General features: G+C 34.9%; 1 protein-coding gene across 2 annotated transcripts in view; it reads right to left on the bottom strand.

The window, feature by feature from the left end:
* LOC149782046 (uncharacterized) overlaps nt 1–21,947 on the bottom strand; it is a 93,016-nt gene extending 71,069 nt beyond the window's left edge. Inside the window, exons 1-2 of one of the 2 annotated variants that reach the window (XM_089933456.1) lie at nt 21,602–21,947; nt 7,867–8,209 (exon numbers count right to left, since the gene is read on the bottom strand). In XM_089933456.1, the coding sequence (XP_089789582.1) occupies nt 7,867–8,209; nt 21,602–21,640 (382 nt within the window). In that variant the 5' untranslated portion in view covers nt 21,641–21,947. The remainder of the gene's footprint in view (nt 1–7,866; nt 8,210–21,601) is intronic. The other variant, XM_089933455.1, reaches the window with a different exon arrangement.

Genomic DNA, 21,947 nt, shown 5'->3' with positions numbered 1-21,947 from the left:
TTTCTATTTTTTAATGATGCAAACAAAATAACATAACGAATAATTGAAATTTCAATTAATGTTGTTTTTTCTGAGTTTATCGTGGTATAAACTGTCAGTTGCCGACTCACACAGCTTACATAACGCCCTTCGGGCATTACTTGCTGTGTGAATCGGCAACTGACAGTTTATACCATGATAAACTCAGAAAAAACAACATTAAACTCTTACTTCTTGTCAAACCCAAGTCCATATGACAATCCTAAAGTTTTCAAGATGGCCACTGTGACAACCATATTGCATGCCTCAGCAGCACCATTTTCATTTTGACCGAATTGAGATTATATGAAGTCCTTAAGTGAAAACCCCATGTCAATCATCTTTTTCAGAAGTAGTGATAACAAGGTTTTCAAGATGACCAGGTTCATTGTGGCCATACTGGACTGCCCGATTAGCACTGTTTTCATTTAGGAACACAGCTCTGGTGGCCTAAGTGGTTAAAGTATCCGCCTTGGATGTGGGAGATCATTGGTTCAAACCCCGGCCAAGTCATAAAAAAGAAATAAAAATGGTACTAGCTGCTGCCTCACTTGGAGCTCAGCATTAAGAGGTTAGTGTCAGAAATGGTTGTCCTGATGTCAGGATAAGTGACTGGGTGGGACATGATGCTACATGTCTGCAGCATGATGCCCTGTGTTAGACATCACTATAAACTGCCACACTGCGATATGACTGGAAATCAAAGTTATGTTAAAAATACAAATCTCTCTATTTAGGAGCAACCAGTCATCATAAAATGTAATTCAGTGATAATCCTTGTCAACATTACCACCGATTCATGCAACAGCACAATTTTCAAGAGCTAATACTATATTCACACATTTATTTTGAGGACCAGTCAGACATCATAAATCTTTCTGTGAAAACCTCAAGCTGATATTCAGGAGGAGTAACAATGCCAATATTTTCAAGATATCTACCATGGTGGTTGTATTGGATATTACAGGGACACCATGTTCATTTAAAAACAAGCAGGCATCATAAGAAGTCTTTTAGTGAAAAAAAAAAACATGCTAGGTAATGTAGTGAGATCTAGATTTTCAGGCATGCTTGCCATGGCAGCCATATTGGAAGTTTCAGGAAACCATTTTCAGATAGGACCACTAAACTTTGGGATGAATGTGTTTGTTGAATTACATTACAATCCTGCCAATAATTTTTAGATGTAGACCTAACAAAATTGTACCAAGAGATTCCTGATGAATGCCAGACAAAGGTATAAAAGGCAATGCACAAGTTCTGGTCTATGACCAACAGAACTCAAAACGAGAAAAATATATCATGTATGGATCCAGTAAATACTCGTTCTTCCTAACCTTGTTCTTTCAGTTATCAAAAGATAAATTATATTTATAGCTACCAATTTTCATGGATTTTGCTACTGCTATTATTATTTCAAGACCCAACAATGACCAATGAAACTGGATAAAGACAATTAGATTCCCTTTATTCACTCATTCTTGTACCAGCTTGTTCTCTACTGTTCAAAAAGAATATTCTGGAATTCAAGAAAAGACCATTTCTTCTTTTTCTCTGCCAAGCATTTGAAGTCATCAAAAACCAAAACAGTACTTGAAAATAACTTACAATATGCTCTCAACAGACTTGAAGTATGGTACAAGGAAAACAGTATGACATAAAAAACGAAAGCCCTACTAGTTACAACACAACAAAAACGAGCAAGCTAGATAGTGACAAACTCCAGGTTCTATTTGACAATGTGAGCCTCAATATGACCTCCCAAGATAGAATTCTTGGTGTATTCATGGATAACAATTTTACTTGGTCTATTCACATTAAACATATTTCAAAAAGGTTAACTCTTATCTTTGGCTACTGAGGAAAATCAAAACATACATTCCTCTTCAGTATAGGGTCATCTTTTTATAAAAGTTATATTCAGCCATATCTGGACTATTGTAATGTAATTTGGGGTAATATCTCTAATTCAAACAAGACAACACTTTTAAGACTCCAGAAGAGGGCTTGCCATTTAATTCTAGATCAAAGTATAGACAATTTTCAGGATGCAAAGGTTTTAACAATACATGAAAGAATATTTCTTAGAAAGGCCAAATTGATGTATAAAGTATCCAGAAAAGACATTCCTGTCTATCTAAGCAATATCTTTCACCAAAGAGATGCTGATGGTACTCCAAATTTAAGGTACATAAGAAGAAAAAATTACATTATACCAAGGCCAAAGAAGGAATTGTTTAAAAAAAAGTTTTCAATATACTGGTCCACTGGTATGGAACAACATTCCCAGTGACATAAGGCAGGCTCCTAGCATTTCATCTTTTCACAATCAATGTCTTAAATGGATGAAATCTTTAGAAAATTGAACAGTTCTAGTACAAAAAATACCGCCTGCTTTTCTGTAATTTTACATCATTTCCATAGCTGAATTTTTCAATGCAGGATGATATTTTATATTTTATATATGTTTCACTGATGCCTGTGCATGTGTTCCAGGCTTGATACTTTGAATTTTAAAATTAGTTAATTATCTAGTGTCAAGCCAGACTCCTCACATCATGTTGTATATACTGTATATATTGTACATAACAGATAGAAGGCATCAAGGTAGATTAGTTCTGTAACTAAGTAAGTTACCTTCTCTAAATAAAGTCTTTATCATTTATTATTATTATTATATTCTTAAGTGATTGGATTTTCAAAGCAGCTGGATGTAAGACTGACACAATTTTCATTTAGAACAAACTAAATACCATCCATTTACGAGAGTTAGTGACAAAATCTTTATTATGTTCATCATGTCAGCCATTTTTGCGGCCAAAACGGCACCATTTTCTTTCAGGTCCAACAACTCAGTCTTCTGATGAAAACCTCAGAGATCAACATGACTTTCCATTTAGGAGGAGTAGCATTAATGAGAATTTTTAAGTTGGCTGCCATACTGGATATCCGATTGGTACCAATTTTTGTTGATACCAACTTGACATCACCAGTCTTCTGGTGAAAACCTAATGTTTATGTGACTTTCCATCTCAGAGAGGAAGCGACAAGATTTTCAAAATGATCACCCGGGTGGCTGTATTGGGTACCAGATCTGCAAAATTTCATTGAACATTAACTAGTCACCATAAGAATTCTTTTTATGAAAACCCCATGCTGTTGTGACTTTTCATTCAGGAGGAGCAGTAATAGAAAGATTTTCATGAAGGCTGCTGTGGTGGTTATATCTGATGTCAGAGTGCCACCATTTTTATTCAGTACAAATCAGACATCACAAGATGTATTTTCGTGACAATTACTCCAGATACGACCAGTCATTCAGGTGGAGAAGCTATAACAAATTTTTCAAGCTGGCCACAACGGATGTCCAGACAGGTCCATTTCTATGTGGGATAGCTAGATAGCATAAAAAAAGTCTTCTGGTGAAAAACCCAGGCCAATAATGACTTTCAGTTCTGGATGAACAGTGTTAACATTTTCAATATGCGAGCTATTTTCATTTAAGACCAACTTGACATAAAATGTCTTTTAGTGGAACCCCATGCTGACAGGACCAGCCATTCAAGAGATGCAGCAATAGCATGATTATCCATTAGAAGCAACCATAAATCATGATTAGTCTTCTGGTTAGAACCCCATGTCAATGTTAAATACCATTCACAAGAAGTAGCATTAACAAGATGGCTGCTGTGGTGGCATCATAAAAAGTATTTTTTTAGAAGAAAAAACATGCTAATTAGATTATCCATTTATGAGTAGCAGTGATAACAAGATTTTCAAGAAAGTCCATCTTAACCTTAGGATGTAAGTGTGTGTGTGTGTATCATTTCATAGTAATCCTCCAAATAGTATAGGATGTAAGTGTGTGTGTGTGTATCATTTCATAGTAATCCTCCAAATAGTATAGGATGTAAGTGTGTGTGTGTGTATCATTTCATAGTAATCCTCCAAATAGTATAGGATGTAAGTGTGTGTGTATCATTTCATAGTAATCCTCCAAATAGTATAGGAGTAGCAATGACAAACTTGTGTCAACAGACATATAACAGACACATCCCACAAGCTTATTAAATACAGAGAAAAGGGTATGTTGGTTAGTGGCTTTCTTAAGTATGACAAAATTACTTAGATCACGCTGGTCTTCTGCAAGAGAAAAAGCCTGCACAACCAATTTACCCTTCAAAAGGATTTCTGATGTTTCCCTTGTTTTTCATTGACTTTATTATTTGTTTTACAAGAAATGGTGTTTTTTGTGATTATTAAAATTGCATGGCAGTTTTTCTTTTTCATTATTTAATTTGATACACAAGTTGCAACCAAATGTTCATGGTACTATGAAACATCTAGATAAAAGTATTTTAATATCGATTATTTTACGACGAAATGATCATGTGAATTAGAGCTGCAAAGCAAATGCTGATTTTACAAAAGCAGACTCCACCGACATTTGAGTACTACAATAACTTGCAGTGCTCAATGTATGTCCAGGTGTATATAAAATTAACTGGACTCCTAGAATAAGACCAGAGTGACCTCACTGTAATTGGAATGGGGGGGGGGGGGCTGCTTAATATTGAACTTTCTATTTAAAAAAATGAATTTGCTTAAATGTTTAAAAAATTTGGGGTGGATTTTTCATCAAGCATGGTGTTTTCATTTAAAAAATATGTTAACAACTGACTTCCTTCTTAAATTAATGTATCAGTAATATATGTAGCATACAAATTTAGTCTTCATGGCTTAATGAAGTTATGGTAACCCTGTACATTCTCATCTTAAGTGTTGCAATGGATATTCTTTAATCCCATTCAAAACTAGTAAGAAATAATGGTTATACAATTCCAATTACCAAATAATTTAATATATATTGCCAGATCTGTTATCGTCTGTTTTACATATAACCTTCCACTTGAAATTTCTTAGTTCCCCATGATGTTAGACCCTACTGCAACTAGCAAAGTTCTGAGAGACAGAGATAGATTATTGACAAATATTTTCAATGCTTCCTTGGCTTGAACCAACCTTGTTAACCACATCATACATGCATGCAAAATTGTAAATACTGGGAATTAATACTGTCCAACTCAAAACAATAACATTTTCTGTGCCAACCTTTGAAATAATAACAGTATAGGGAAGTTTTTCATGATTTCATGAACTATTGTTTTGTTGTCTCTCTTACAATGACCACATTTTTGGACACAGTGAGTGAATGTATTTTACTGGATCACCACTTCCTCGATAACTTGTAAACCAGTTTATAACCTGCAAGGGGGGGGGGGGGTATGGACCCCATTTTCTTTCTTCTAGAAAATGACAGAATTGATCCTCATTTGTTGAACATGAAGAAAATAGCAATCAGAATTGGTAAAAGGAACAATGACATATTGCCCATTTTATCCTAGAAAAATGTGGTTTGTGTCCAGAATCTTGAATCAATATCATGAATTTCTCAGCGTGTAATAAGAAGTCCTATATTTTGTTCATTTTCTTTACAAAAAAATAATAATTTTGATCAGTGCAAATGTCACTAATGCCTAAAAAATAGCACAGAAATCAGTTTTGTCAAGTGAAATTTGTGTTTTAGTCATATATTTTAATTTGGTTTCAGTGTAATCATCATAAATGTGATATGCCCTCTTGTACCGAATAAAAAAAAATGGTGAATTTACCTTCACGGTTATATCCATGGGCATTTCTGCAAGAATCTAAATAACTGCTGACTGTTTTGATCTCTGATTTGAGGATGTATTTGTTGTATTTTTACCCTCAATTGAAAGCAGACCTGCTTTGTGTTATCATGTTGTGTCTTTTGTACCAAATCAAATACAGGGGATGGAATAAACAAAAAAATGTTTAAAGGCATGCAAACCCTACCTGCATAAGAGCTATTGGTCAGTCATATGCAAGTCAGCTAATTTCAACTGACAACTTGAACACTGTTATAAAATATTACCGTACAAGTGACAATTAAACTACCATTAAACTATCCTAGTAATTCACAAATGTGATCAAAAAGTAGCAAGGCAAGCCAGGTGAAAAGAGTTCCCAGTGAAATCAAAACTGTTTAACAGATATGGTTAACTATAGAGAAGTGAGTTCCAAAAACCTATAGTGAGTTTATGTCACTAATAAAACATTTGATTTTTACAAATCCAATTTCAATGTTGATAGTTGTTTAACTCATTCGGCCCCAATCCCGCCTGTAGGCATGAGGAGGTACCCTATTTTCGAGCTCTGCAGCATCAAGGTCATTTAAGATACACCAAAGTGGGTGGTATTACAAAAAAGCAGAGATATAGCTGGCTCTACAATGATTCCAAGTAATCTGGAAATACTAGTTGCACTACAAAATGCAGAGCAAAAAACCAAATTTTTGGGATCTGTTTTTTTCACCCAAAATTCGCTCATGGTCAGAATGCAATTTTGTGTCTGGATTTTAGACCTTTTGGCCTCAGATCTAAGGCAGACCAGTTTGAACTGCACACAGAGAGATGAAGCTCTGCAAAAACTAGGATACGGTGGGCATTTGGAATAAAGAGTAGTCTCCATACAAAAATGATGGGTCCATTAAGCAAAAAAAAAAAGAAAAAAGAGAAGAACTCCAACTTTTACCTTTCTGCTCATGCGCAAAAAAAATAACTAATGGAAAACGATGTTTCTAATACAACTAGGCATTAGTCTCATGGAAAATATGTTGAAAGCCGATGTATTACGATGTATTCAGAAACCGCCCCCAAAATGTCTATCCTACTCGCATTTCAGGCGAAAACGACAAAAACTTCCGGGGCCGAATTAGTTAATGAAATAAATTTTCTTCTTTAGGAAAAAATTAATCATTGTTTTCTTGTGCAAAATGCAGTGATGTCACATTCAATGTTACACAATGAGGCATTGTTGTTGTTGTAGGGTTTAATGCCATTTTTCAGCACAAAATAGGCTATACATGGTGGCCAGTATAAATGGTAGAGGAAGATCCTGGAAAACCCCCCAGAAAAAAACACTGACCCACGGGAAGCAACTGGCAAGCTTTCTCACATACCCACATTGGCTGAACCCAAGACTCAAACCCATGCAGACAGAGGTGAGATGGCACTGATCTGTAACGGTGAGTGCTTTAGACCACTAGGCCACATGGGGCCCCGGCGCATGATTTATCAAAACCTCTTTGAGTTATGTTTTTCACGATCTTTCTGAGATTGGATATCTTGAAAATAATGGTAATTTTGTACCAAAAACAGTATCATTACAAAAAGAATTCCCAAAGCAATTATACAACAAGTGTTCAGCAATTAAACAGTGCTGCTCCCCCACCCATGGTCTCAACATTTAGCAAGGATGGAACCTTCTTTATTCAGAGGTCCTTTAGTAACCCTTGCATAGTGTGGTCCATATTTGTTGTGCACAAGTTATCTAGGGAGACACGCAGATGCACCCCAATTCTGATGGTAAACTCCATTCACTATACTTAGTAGTTCTGCACGAGCAAAACATATTTTGTAAGACAAGACATTCAAAAGTGTACAAAACATTCATCACTGTAAAATATGGTCCAAAAGTTGAAAAATGCATGAATGCTAAACATGGAGTTTTCAATTCAACTTGACCAAATTTGAAATGATGTCAAAATACCAGAATGTAAAAAAAGATCTGACTCATGAAAGTAAACATGGACAAGTATTACATGATGAATTATAAGTGACCTTTAACAAACCTTTCAAAACGTAACATAAAGCTCAAATCAAATAAATAAAATGTTTGGCAGCAAATGTAAATAATGCAGCAGGATGTATACATTTAGGACTATATGAGAAATGACGAAATTATCTTCCTTAAAAAAAAACTCACCTGGTATACACTCCCCATAACCTCCACACACTCGCTTGCAAGCTCCTGTCCCACTGCAATAAAGTGTCTCCCTGGCAACCACAATCTGTTTGGCATTTTTGGCGCGTCCCGCCCGAACAGATCCATTTTGTAGCACCATTTTTCCAAATTCCGTGTAAGAAAATTGATCGTCCAAGAATGTTTCTCCTTTTACCATGTCAACATATATTTTGTGCACTTCACGTCCTTTGCGTAACATGTTTTTACGATCAAATGTTGGGAGACTGTCTAAATAACTTTTAAGTTCTGCACATGGAACCATAACACCCTTCCACGGAGGCAGCTGAGGTTTATCATCCACAGCCTGTTTTGTTAAGATGTCATTTTTTATATTTCAAACTATGTGTACAAAAATTATAAATTTCAAGTTAAATATACCCAAAAATTACATTTAGATACAATATTCTCTGCTTTATCTTTGGGGCATTTTCTTTCTTAAAATTTGAGGAAAAAAAATGATTATGAAATGCAATTCACGTAGTTGTTAGATTTTTTAAATTTCTTTACAAAGTTAATATTTAAAACACACTGTAAAATCTGGATTTAAAAAACAAAACACCTAGGTGAGAATAAGTGTATATGGAAACTAAGCATACAAGTGTTCCAGTATAACTATGCCGAAAGTGTGCACATATAAGGCACCTTCTATATGAGTTTATTAAAAAAAAACTTGATAATGTAAAATTTGCTCTTGTAGTGACTTGTTTTTCCTTATTTGGTGATTAGCACAACTATCTATATAAAAATCAGGTTCTCTGCCTTTTCTGCTGTCTTAATTAACCATTATTATTTACAGTACATAAAAAGCAAACTGACCATTTTCCACTTGTACCTGTGTCAGTACATGTACTACACTCTGAGCATGCTCAGGGACAATTCTCCCACCCCAAACTATCATTGTCCCCATAATCCCCATATATTGATCATTACCGGTATATATATAATCTCCTTGATACCTCAACCAAGGTTCAACACTGCTGTGTAGCTGGCTCATATCTACACCCTACTACACTGGGTAATAATCAAGGTGATACAACACTGTTCAGTTTAGGCTGCACCATTATACCAATGATTCTTCTTTTCAATCTATGCAGCAACAAGTTACCTAGGTCACTTGTAGGGGCATACAAATATCTCAAGAGAATACAAGTAAATGAACATTATGACTAACTTCAGACAGAATCAAGTTCATCCCAACCACATTTACTTACAAGATGATCCACTGCATTTGCCGATAGAATTATCTGACTGATTTTCATTTTATTGGCCACCAATCGAGAGCACATGGTCAATGATCATAAAAGAAAAAATATGAGGTAGATCTTAGGCAAAAACAATACTGCATTTACATCAATGCCTAAAATAAATTATAATGGGAAAGGTTACTCAAGCATACAATCTGATTAAAATCAGATCTCCACTGTCCTAGGTCAAGATCTGACTGCGACCACTTAGGGGTCAATTTCTGGTGACCTTTGAATTAGCCAATGGAAATGCAGCTTTCAAAAACCTGAGAGTGAATCAAATCTTCAGAACACACTGATGCACTTCAACCATACTGATCAGCCTCCCAAACACAAATATATAAGACTTCATCAGATTGGCTGACAAAATTAGAGATTATGAAAATAATATAGGTCACCAGAACATGATCCCTAAGTGGTTGCTGTCAGATTTACAAGTAGGACAGTGGAGATCTGATTTTGATCAGATTGCTCAAGCATAAGTTCTTGTTGTTCTTGGGTTTAATGCCATTTTCAGCACAAGATAGGCTATACATAGCGGCCAGTATAAGTGGTGGAGGAAGAACCCTGAAAAACACAGGGAAGAACCACCAACCCACGAGACTCAAGCATAAGGTATTCAATCCTAGCAAGCAAGGCACATGCTGAATAGGTTGATAATAATGTGTCAGAATTTTCTTGAATACTAGTTGTCGTTGTTGTTGTAGGGTTTAACACCATTCTTCAGCACAAGATAGGCTAAACATGGCAGCCAGTATAAATGGTGAAAGAAGAACCCGGGAAAACCTGGGAAAGAACCACCAACCCACAAGAAGCTAATGGCAAGCTTTCCCATGTACCCACATTGTCCAAACCCGAGACTTGAACTCACGCAGACGGAGGTGAGATGGCAATGATCCATAACAGTGAGCGCTTTAGACCACTCAGCCACTTGGGGCCCCCTTTAATACTAGTAAACAAGCAACAGATATAGGTAGTGATGACCCCCAATTTTTTTAAATAATCCCCGTTTTTCCCTGGTTGGAGACATTGGACCCAACAGTTTCCATTTCTGGATTTAAGAGTTACAGACAGTCGTACTCAAGTTATAATAAACTAAAAACTTTTACTTTTCATATCTCCTGATAAAAAAGTAGCAAATTAAGTATTTTATTTCTTTGTCTGTTACTAACTGCATTTTTAAATGTTCTATGTAGTATCTAGAAACATTGTGAAAGACAAATTTTTGCTACCTGAACGAGCTCCAATTATCAAGACATTAATCATGCCTTTGAGAATACATCATAGGGCTCAAGGACTTGGATCAATTCAGGGCACATTCAATATCTTGGCTCTATCTGAGCAATTGTTCTCGCAAGGATTCTGTACTATCATTTCAAACATGCATGGAACATTTTTAACTTACTTAAAATTAAATTGTTTTAAATAATTTGAATGCATTCGGAACTTTCTTTACATATCTTCATTTGATTCATCTGGGTAAAAATATGCCAATACACATCTGATGCAACTGTGGCCTTTCATTTTTATGATGTGAGGCTACCAGCTACTGTCAATTCCTTGGGGATTTAACTGAATATGTAAGGTGGTCCACTATTTGATCAGGTAGATCCAACCTGTGCCCATGGATTTGTGTGTAATTCACACCTGATGAATTTAGTACAGCCAGTGCATGAATACTATTCAAGCTCACATCACTAAACTAACTCAGTAATACCCTACACCAGAACAAGTATAACATGGTCAATCTACACTATGTGTACTGTGTTACAAACTCTCATTGATAAGTGTTGCACCTTGTGCAAGCCCATGGGTCATTCTTCCACCACAAACTATCAGCTGTTATGAAAATTTTACAAATCCTCGTTTCTTGTTCATTACAGATGGAAAACAAAGCACATAAAATGCCCCTCTAATTTAAACAGCTTAACCAAGATGCAACACTATATATTATGAGTTGATTGTGAACATTCAACCTTTACAAATAGATGTAATGCAAATCACAAAAGATAAGTGCATACAATAAAGCACATTCTGTCTGTGCTAATTTAAACAATAAGCTTACTATATATATATATATATATATATATATATATATATATATATATATATATATATATATATATATATATATATATATATATATATACACACACACACACTCTCGCATAATTGTCAGTTCCAAATGCAAAAACAAAACAGACCTTAATCTCCTGTTGCATGACATACCATCAGATCAGGGTCCATGACTGTTCTACTGGTTACTCTTACCAAACCGCATGGACTCAGATCTGACAGTGCATTATACAATAGCAGATCTGGGTCTGTGCAGTTTGCAGATGGATTCAACTTGTATATGAGTATATATGGTACATGTTTATTCACTTGTCCAGATTTTTACAGTGTGCCCACTTCATACAAGCTGCTGTTTCTCTTTGATATAAACCCTCTATTTTCTTGCCAGTATCATTGAACAGTAGTTATTAAAGGCACTCCATGAATCTCAAGATTTGAATAACAGTGGCATAGCTAGGCATATGCACTAATGCAAATGCGTACTGCACAACCCAGATTCCTTTTTTAAAGGGTGGAGATGGGGTCAGGAAGCACTATGCAACATTATGTTGCATACATCATCTGGCTGCGTAGTTATGCCTCTAAATTATAAGCCAAACTAATAAAAATGAAGTGCAGATTTTACAATTTAAAAAAACCTTTGACCACACACTATCATGGTGATGCAGAGCTCCATTGTATAGAATTACTGTATATTAACTGCAAGGATAAAGCAAAGAATATGATCTGTAATACTTACCTGAAAGTGAAAGTCTCTACGTATAGAAAAATTAGTTATTACATGACAATTGTTTCTTATTCTAAAAAAGGAGTCATTTATGTCATAACTTTAAAATAATTTGTGACAATTTATTCTTGCAAATTCATTCAGATTTTACTTTGTATATAACAGTAACCTGGCTAGAGAAACGTTCTCATATTGTGTTAATTTATGTTGAAATATCAATAAAAATCAAAGTGGCACCTACCAGTCAAAGGACTGATTACCAATGTTTCGAGGGATTAGATTTAAATATCATTTTTGCATCGGTTCTTAATAATCACAGATAAATAACATGAGGCATGTTGAACAAATTTATTTCTGCAACATCTACCTTTTATTTACGAGAGAGAGAGAGAGAGAGTAAAATTCAAAAGGTGCACTAGCATGATGCATTTCTTGCACAACATAGTTTTATATGGATACAAAAAATTACCATGCAAATGCAATATAAAAAGTAAAACCTCTTTAATCCAGACTTTATGGGATAAGCAAATGATACGATAAATGAATCAGTTTAAAACTTAATGGAAAAAATCTCTTCCAAAAAATCCTAACTACTGACACCATGACATTGTCATAAATAATTGGCATCTAATTATTTTGCTGAAGGGTTGTCAGAGTCAGCTGTCTATTGAATGTCCAGATTTTGCCACCCCAATCATGCCAACCTACATATCACAACCATCAGTCCATGCAAATGCACAAACTGGGATGCTGTAAGCTCAATTATTTAACTCTGTTTCAGGAAATTATTACTTCATATGTATAGTCGCCATTACATGACTTTTTTGTCCATACCACTGTTGCCTCCACTATCAAAACTATTATATGGAAAATGATTGTGGTATGAGATAGTAGCGATGAAAAGAAACTATGTGAGTGAATTGTTGGATATAAATGAGCTGACACAAAGGTAAATAACCAAGCTATCAACCTCTACAAGTCACTTTTCCATGGATTTTTGATTATGCAATATAGACCAGCAAATGCTGCCCTATTTGGTGATGGAAAAATGTGTACTTTTCAATAGACGATTACTTCTCAATGACACCCATTGGTAAAACAATACCAGAATCTCTGACTATAAAATAAACCAAGTCTGGATTAAGAAGATCTCACAATATACAAGTACAAAGCATAACACCTTAAAATAACATGCACCAGGCAGGATTGTTTTGAGATGCAGATAAACAAGTTCTTATTTAATGCTATTCTCTTAATGAATATAGTCTTAATCGGTTAATCTGATGTCCATTACTATACCAATGGTGCATAGCACACGACAATCCAAACTATCTAACAAATTTACTATAGTCAAGCCTGTAGTAATCTGTCTCTTCTAAAATGTGAGGAAACCAGTGAATGATTTTTAAAAAAATGTCTGTTAACGCAACTAATTGCTTAATTAAACTTTAAGGTTTTATAGTATTGACCTAAATGCTTACTACTGCTGTGACAAAACTTTTGTATGCATGATTAGGTTTGCTTAAACATTTCAAGGCAAGCTGAGGAGCAAAGAAGAGAAAACACAATTATTTAAATACACTAGAAAAATATTGCTTAATCTTTTTCAGTATTACTTCAATGAACAGCTCTAAGGTATAGACTAATAAAAATAAAAAGATGGGAGGTCTGATAACAATGGAAAAAGCTTTATTATATGAAATTCTGCCATAAATTTGTAAAAATAGAAGTAGGAGTGGACTTTTCAAAAAGTATTGTTCTCCTGAAAGAATAAAGCATATTTTAAGATGTAAATTGCATAAACAAACTAGTCTTACAGTAGTAGTACACGATTTCAGCCTGATCTCAAATTTTTTTTATAAACATATACTGTTTAATCTTGTGTATTTGCAATAGTTTCCTACAGTGGTCTAATTTTACATGACTTTCAATAACTGGCTTCACAGGGTGATCTAGGATATTTTGCACAATTGCTTCTTCCATTTTGAGATGGTAATGGTTCATTTCGATTAAAACTGTCATTTTCACAGGCCTTAAGATGGCCAGTGTTTTATTTCAATTAAAAAATATTATTTTAGCTGTTTATTTTTTTAATGAGACAGTATGCTATTTTAACTGACCAAGGGAAGAGGTGGTGGGGAAGATACCTCCCTCTTTTTGGATATACCACTTTCCCCATTCCTGCCTTGAATCAAAACATTTGTCCGATAAACAAATTTATATTACACAGGCTTGACTGTAGTTGAGAACAGTAAGATTTTATGTTGCTTATGCCTTTTAATACTCTGAATATCTATTATCTCGGACTTGAATTTAGGCTAGCATACGAGATAAATTTAACTTGTTGCTGGGTTTATTTGTGGTTGTATTTTTCTATCACAATCCATACTACACAAAACACACGACATTTCAATTCTTCTACACATAGTACAAGAAACATATTCAAGTGAAACAGAACTTGGGACTTCAATTTTACACAAAAAGGGACAAAAAAGATTTGTGTAAGAAAAACATTTGAAAAAAAAGAGTATTGAAGAAAATGTTCATAAAATCTTTTATTGTATAAAAATAAATGACAAATGAATTGAAATAACCTACCCATAAACACCATATATCCAAATAACATTGCATGCCTGAGACCTGGGTTCCAGCTACCTTAGATACAGGGTGAGGGGCATCTCAAAACAAATCTCAAGTCATAAGGTTAGAACTTAGGTATCTTCAATCAAATTAAAGTTGAACTTTAAAATAAAAATTCTCCTTTATTCAAAGTCACCCATAAAATGTCCTAATTTTAGAGTTTGCTATTTAAGCCTTAGTGATGATTCGAAAGCAATATTTTTTGCTTCAGTACATTCAAAACATTTCATTCCACTTTGTAAAGTTTAAAACAACCAATATTTTCAAGATAATTTTATTGAACAAAAGTACCGAGGAGGGCTAATGCATTATACAGCATATTTTTTCGGTATCAACTAGTTATAATATTACCACATTTCCATGGTCTATTCTAGAAGTGAAAACATGGACAAGAACCCTTCCTCCCATTTGAGACAAGAGAGGAATTCTTATGAATACAGAAAAATATTTATGAAAAAATATGGATATGGTTTTACCATATCAAGCCAGATTCACACATTCATTTGATATTTTGGTGTGATTTTCTAAGAAATGAACAATCTGGCAATCTGGTGAAAGAAATTAAAGTCTGCATCCCTATTATGTACTGCCAACATTATTCTGACATGTTATCAATATGCATTTTTTTAAAGGAAAACTTTAAAGTGGCAATAAAAATTAATATTTTCTTTGTTTATTCTTGGCTTGTTCCTTACAAAAATTCAACATGAATGCCATTGCAATTTCCACCAGATTTGCAAATTTAAAGCTGCTTATGAAAATAAAATCATGCTTAGCATACTATTTGGTTGATATATTCAGCGTCTAATACTGAACATTTAAATGGGTCAGGGAGCCTCCACTCCATTTGAAAAAAAGGGGAGGAATTTCACGATTTTGGCAGGATTTTCAATCAAATATAAAAGGCTCGAGTTGATTTTGTTCAGCACAATTATGAATTAGTGTGAATTTCAAAACCAAGCATCCTAGAATATACTGATATTAAAAGCATGTCTAAGTAAGGCTGATACAAGCTTAATTCTCTTAACTATATCCTACAAAAAGAAAACTAAATTTTGCAAAAATACTAAATGAATTGTACGAAGCGCTAAATTTCTATCAGTAAAGGCCAAGCAAAAAATGCAGCAAAATTCCTAATGAAAATAGTACTAATGATTAGGGAGAAAAAAAAACAACAATTGTCTAGTGTTATACTTTGAAAAGACATTTCAGACTGGGTGATGGGATTTAAAAAAATAATTAAATTGTGGGGAAAGGAAAACAGCATACAAATGAGAAGCATAATTTCATGCCAGCATTGATCTATGACATATGGATATGTTTTGAGATGGCCCCTCTAACAAAATGCAAGCAGGGTATTTCAATATAATAACAGCAGCAGGGAACATTCCTCATTCCATTTCTATCATGCAGGCCACTATGACTGCCGCATCCAACCAGCGCATTGTTCCAGATATTAAGAAGTCCAGCAAGAACAAGACAAAATTCCACAACACAAGTCATTCTCACATGTTCACTCTCTCCCTCTCTCACACACAGCACCAAAATGCATGCATAATAATTAGCTGCAAGACCCAAGAAAAATCAATATCCATGGGTTTCACTGCCAGCATACACTCTTCCCCTCCCAACTACCCAGTGTACAATGGCAAATGATCAATTTCCCATGGATATTGACCAATCACAAGTACCAAAGGTTTACAGGAAAACACCACCAGCAGCAGTTTGCAACTTTTCTGGATAAATACAAATGTCTCTAACATAATTAGTTTTATGTATTTATACTTATCTATATGGAATAATGATATATGAATTAAATGAAGCAACAATAATAAGGATGGTAATCATCATCATAATCATCACCAATATCATCATCATGCTGTCTTCTTGTAATCAGCTACTGGCTGGTAAAGGAGCCCCTATTTTTTTTTTTAAACATGTACTGTTATACCATTAAATTCACTCTGTCCTGTACTACTTAATTTAAACCTGCAAATTTACAAGATATGATACTCTTTAATCAATGAAAATTTTTGTTTTACAACACTCAAGAATTATCATGATATAAATTCTTAGACAAAATTATTATTTAAACAATCTGCACAGTCTATCAATTACTGAGAAGTAAAATGCATGGTTTAGGGGTCAATGGCAAAATTTTGGCCTTATAATCACTAGGAAAAGGAATACTGATACAGTCATCTTTTCTGGAAGCTAATAAAATATACTGAAAGAGAATACATGAATGTATTCTTCCAGGAATAAGAAATGACCATTTACAGCTGAACACTGGTGAAACAGATCTGTGCTTATAAGGTGTAATATATGTATACATTTATTTATATCTGCTTCTAAATAAGTACCTAAGCAAGAAAATAACCGTGCAATTTCACAAACAAAAATAATTAAATGACATTGTTAAGAAATTTATAAAATCATTAGGCAAACCCTCCTTTATAATGAGCCATGTCTTAGTGTGAAAATTATCACACCCTTTTCCTATGTTACACCCACCCACTCTTTTATGTTTCTTTTGATAATCACTGGAGATAATTTCTACATCTAAAAGCCCTACCACCCCCACCCACCTCAAACCAATGACCCCTTTGATCCAGCTGTATGGGCAAAGCATCACGCTTTCCTCAAACAACCTCAGTATTCTAATCTCCTGTAGCTAAAATAACCTAAGGCAGTATTCCCTTTCTACTTGTCATTCCCATGTCAACAGTGAATTAATTCATTGTATTGACCATGTACACTTTATGCTATGACTTCTGAACAGGCTTATTTGGATTCTATTATAATGAATTACTTTTTTCCCCCGAAAAAACTTATCTCCAGTTGTGTGAAAATTATCAAATATATTCAGTGGGTAGTGTGTAATAGCATTACCAAAACAACTTTAATTCTCTTTGGCAAAGATCTGGCCAATAATATCCAATAGGTATTGATTTCTATTAGAGTTTATCTGGCCAATACAATGTTCTTCCTCATGAGGGGCCCCCTAATCAGAATCCACCTTGCCCAACACCCCCACCCACTTATATTTTTACCATTCTGTTCTCCTTTAGAAAGGCCATCCCTTTTATAAAAACAAATGACCAGCACAGAAGGGTTGGCCTCATGAGCTGGAGGGGGGGGGATCATACCTAAAAAAATATCCTAGGCTGTGCTTTCTTTATAATATGAAGGTTATCAAGTGACTATGGGAACTGAGATCAGTTAAAAACAGGAAGGTTTTCTATTTACTTTCTTTAGCAACCATAGGATATATTTGTTTCAAAGTGAAAGAACTGAAAACCAGTTGAAAGAGGTTGGGGTGGGGAAACTTTTTTTTCTCTTCTGTCCAAACCAATGTCAACAAGAACATTAATTTAGTACTCAAAACAAAACAAAAAACAAAATTTTTAATCTAATTTGCATATTTAGGAGGAAAATACTTAAATATACTAGCAAAGCTGCAGTCACTTCATATAATCAAGTTATGTTTCCTGTGTGGGGCCTCCAACACTCATGGAAGTAGGCACTTGAAACAAAGAAATTCCCCAGGCTAGCTACATGTATAACCAGAGAAGCTGAGCTACCCTTATTGACTCCAGAATATTGGACTTGGATTATCTGCAGGCATGCTGACCCCATGGATACTATTGCTGGGAATTTGCCAGATGTGCCCTGCCTAGCCTGTGTTATCACTGGCTCTACCTCTATCCTGGTACACCCTCCACAAGCCTACACCTTGATAAAAATAGACAGGCCAGTGCTTAATAGTCCTCTACATGTAGAATTTACATGATAAAAACTAATTTTCCTGGTATATTTGACAATTTTGGGTTTCTTCGTATTCTATTTATCATTTTCACCATCATAATTAAAAAATATTGATATAAATTCAACTGCAATAAGGCAGTTTCGATACTCTATCTCCCAGGATTCTTATTATTATCCTATTGATGTAATGATTTAAGAAAGTTACAGGATAATGATTTTTAATAAAGAACCCCACCCACCCCCATCCCAAAGGGTATAGTCCTAAGCATTTTCCCAGATTTCAATAACACTGAGAGAAAAAAACATTATGGATTTAACAAATTCAACTTGCTTTTGGTAATTATTATTAATATTTACATTTAACATTTTATTCAAACAACATTCCTCACACAGACAATAATCATAGCTTGAGTTTATCTTGGTCTTAATTAAAAGTGTTAAGCACAGTGCCTCAGTGATTAGCATTACAGTTTTGCAACCAATTCTGGTGTGGGTTTGAAAGTGACCATCAGATTTGCCTGGGTCTGCTGCCATGGTGTGTCCTAGGGGAAGACAATTTACTGTAATTGTATCTGCACTTAATAACCTATTTGTGTTGTTATTCCACACAACACCAAATCAACAATAACAACAACAACTTAGTTCAAGTGTTTTGCTTTTAATCATAACAAAAACCTCACCTTTTTCTTTTACATGTGGAAAAGGAGGTTTGCATTTGTATGGCTGCTCTATTGGTACCTCTGTATAGTTTCATTTCCATTTCAAAAGTCAATGACTGTTTAGCTATAGGGGGATTTCAGAGGCTCCCAAGGGATATTATTCATGCCTAATCTGCTGAAAAAAACAATGTTTATTTTCCTTTCTCACTTGCTTCACAAGAAGTTTTCTCTTCCTTTAAGTGCAGCTATCAGTACAAAATCTTTTTCAAATCCAACATCATCATAATAAAAGATCAATCAAGCTCAGCTCGTGTGGTAAAAATCACCAAATCATATTCCCACAGCAATCATAATGATAAACATAACACCTCATTTATTTTCATTTCAAGTTCATGAAATATTTACTGTTTTTAAGTTCAAACACACCATCCAAATCCTATGTTAATAACAAAAAATGCAGATGTCAGTAACACGGTTAACTTTTTTTTAAATGTTGTGCAAATATGTATGAAAGAGTCATGATGAAATGGACTCATCAAATACATAATTTTGGGACTCAAAGAACATATCCGCAATTTTGTTATTCAAAAAATCGGGGTAGGATTCTTCTACTTTTCTAATTTAATATCCTAAGTCAACCATAATAGTTTCACATGTATCGGTATATATATGCAATAGTCGACAAAGTATTCTGCCTACTACTAACGTATGCATACATTTTTTAAAAATGTCAAATTTAATACAGGTCTTTTGGGGGGAAGTTATATCAAAATGTCAACTGTCCGTAACGCACTCATCATCTATACTCATGTTAACACTAGTCCAACTGCAAACAACACCGACATGACCCCGACCTGCCCTGGAAGATCAGGGTCTATGTTGTTTGTTCTACTGATTACTCCTAACAAACTGCATAGACCAAGATCTCCTAGCATGTTATGCAACAGCAGATCGGGTTCTCTGCAGTTTGCAGTTGGACTCCTCCACATATAAACCAGTATATACTGCAAGTACATTCATGAAATGCACTTTAAATAAACTTGCTTGCACCAGTGCAGGAAAAGATGGTTATCTGTGAATGCATATTAGCTACTCTTTCATATAAACCTTACAAATTTACATTGTTTCCATTTCATGTTACAATTTACAACTGTGTATATACTTAATGACAGCAAACATGTCAAATAGCTTGAGGTATGATGAGATTAAAGAAAAGAATTTTACTTTAAATATGACTCAATTCTTGGTAAATAAATTTATCTGATCTGAAATATATCATTTATTGCTAAATTATGTAAATTTTAAAAGTTAAACTGCCAAAAGCCAATCAATATTGATCCAATGCCCTCCATAAATTGATTGACACATGTTGTTGTTAGTGTTTTTAAATGGAACCTATGTCTTTCCCATGAACACACAGTGGCAGCCAACCATGTCAGGCCTGGGCGGGTATCAAACACATTACACATGGATTACAAATCTAATGCTCTGCCAAATAAGCTTCTATGGCTGGTCAATTAAACATTGTGGATGTGAAGCATTTCTTCCCCTCCCCATGCATCTCTTTATTCTATGTATTATCTGAGAATGCTTGAATAACAATGTGTGAGAAGGTCATGAATCTTTTCATATCATTTATTTAAAAATGGTTTTGGTATTTATTGCCCTGTAATGTTTAATTATGATTAGATTATGGCATATTTGTATTTGTGGGAAACTGCAAAATGTTGGCAGCAATTTTTTTAATACTTTTTACTGGAAATATAACTTCAATTAAGTAAACTTTCTAACCTATAATGTAATTTCTTTATACATTTATAATACATAATACTATGCTATTAAAATGTTACAAAGATACACAACTGAAGTACTTTTAATTATCAAAAGCCATTATGAACCAGTATCTTGTTTTGTCATGTTCACCAGCAAAATTATAAATTTTGGGGTAGTCAGACTTTAAGCTACAAGGATGCACTTCTCTATCTGAAAGAAGTGGGACTTTATTAATCCGTTGAGACAGAGAGAGAGAGAGAGAGAGAGAGAGAGAGAGAGAGACTTGCATTTTATACAAAAACGAAATGCACCATACACTTTATGATTTCCCCCAAGTAACCCCATCGTTTAACTAACGGTTGTATTAGACAGTGGAGAAAGGATCCTTTTGTCGTTTTAAGCGTCACATAGATCACGCATTATTCTTCTTATTAACAGTTATCTCTTTTATGGCGGTGACCCCTTTGTTCCAGTGGCCTATCTGCTTGTATACGTTACGCCTGAGTGAGTACAGTAATGAAATGACTGCGGCGAAAGGCGTTACACTTCGCCGCCCCTTATAACGGGAAACACCCGCCGACAATGGGGCCCCCAAACCGTTAAATTATATCAACAAAAACCAAAATATCAGCAAAAATGTTAGTAAAAAATAGTCTAAAATATACAAGCATCATTTTTCATGCATAAGCCTGTCTGATCAAGGCCTAAATACCAGCAAACAACACATGGGTATAATAGAGGCATGCTCGCGTACTGAAACTACAAATCACATATGGTGGCGAGTTGGCCTCATGCGTTTAAAGCCCTACCCCGTTCATATCTGCCTGTTTTTCCGTCTTTCTCCGCATTGCTGTCACCTCAAAAGCGAAAGGCGATCCCTGAACAATGTCTACATCGGGCTGTGTTGGGTACTTACATCTTTGCACATGGCTGCTAGCTCTACGGGTGTTTTATTCCTGCTCATCTGTGCTGTGTGCTGGGTTTCGGGTGCTGCCATATTTGTTTCCGTCTGGCACATTAATCATGTGGGCGACCTCTAGCGGCGGGGTAATCTATCCACCCAATCTATATATGGCTAACGGCGCTATCTCATAGGGGATTCCCTACTGATGGAAAGGGGGTATATCCACCACTACATCAAATTGGGTTTAGTGC

Source organism: Sinohyriopsis cumingii, chromosome 15 (assembly GCF_028554795.1).
Source record: "Sinohyriopsis cumingii isolate HCF-2022 chromosome 15, ASM2855479v2, whole genome shotgun sequence".
Classification (NCBI taxonomy): Eukaryota; Metazoa; Mollusca; class Bivalvia; order Unionida; family Unionidae; genus Sinohyriopsis; species Sinohyriopsis cumingii.
The sequence above is the reverse complement of the archived record's forward strand: the minus strand, read 5'-3'. Positions and strand labels throughout refer to the sequence as shown.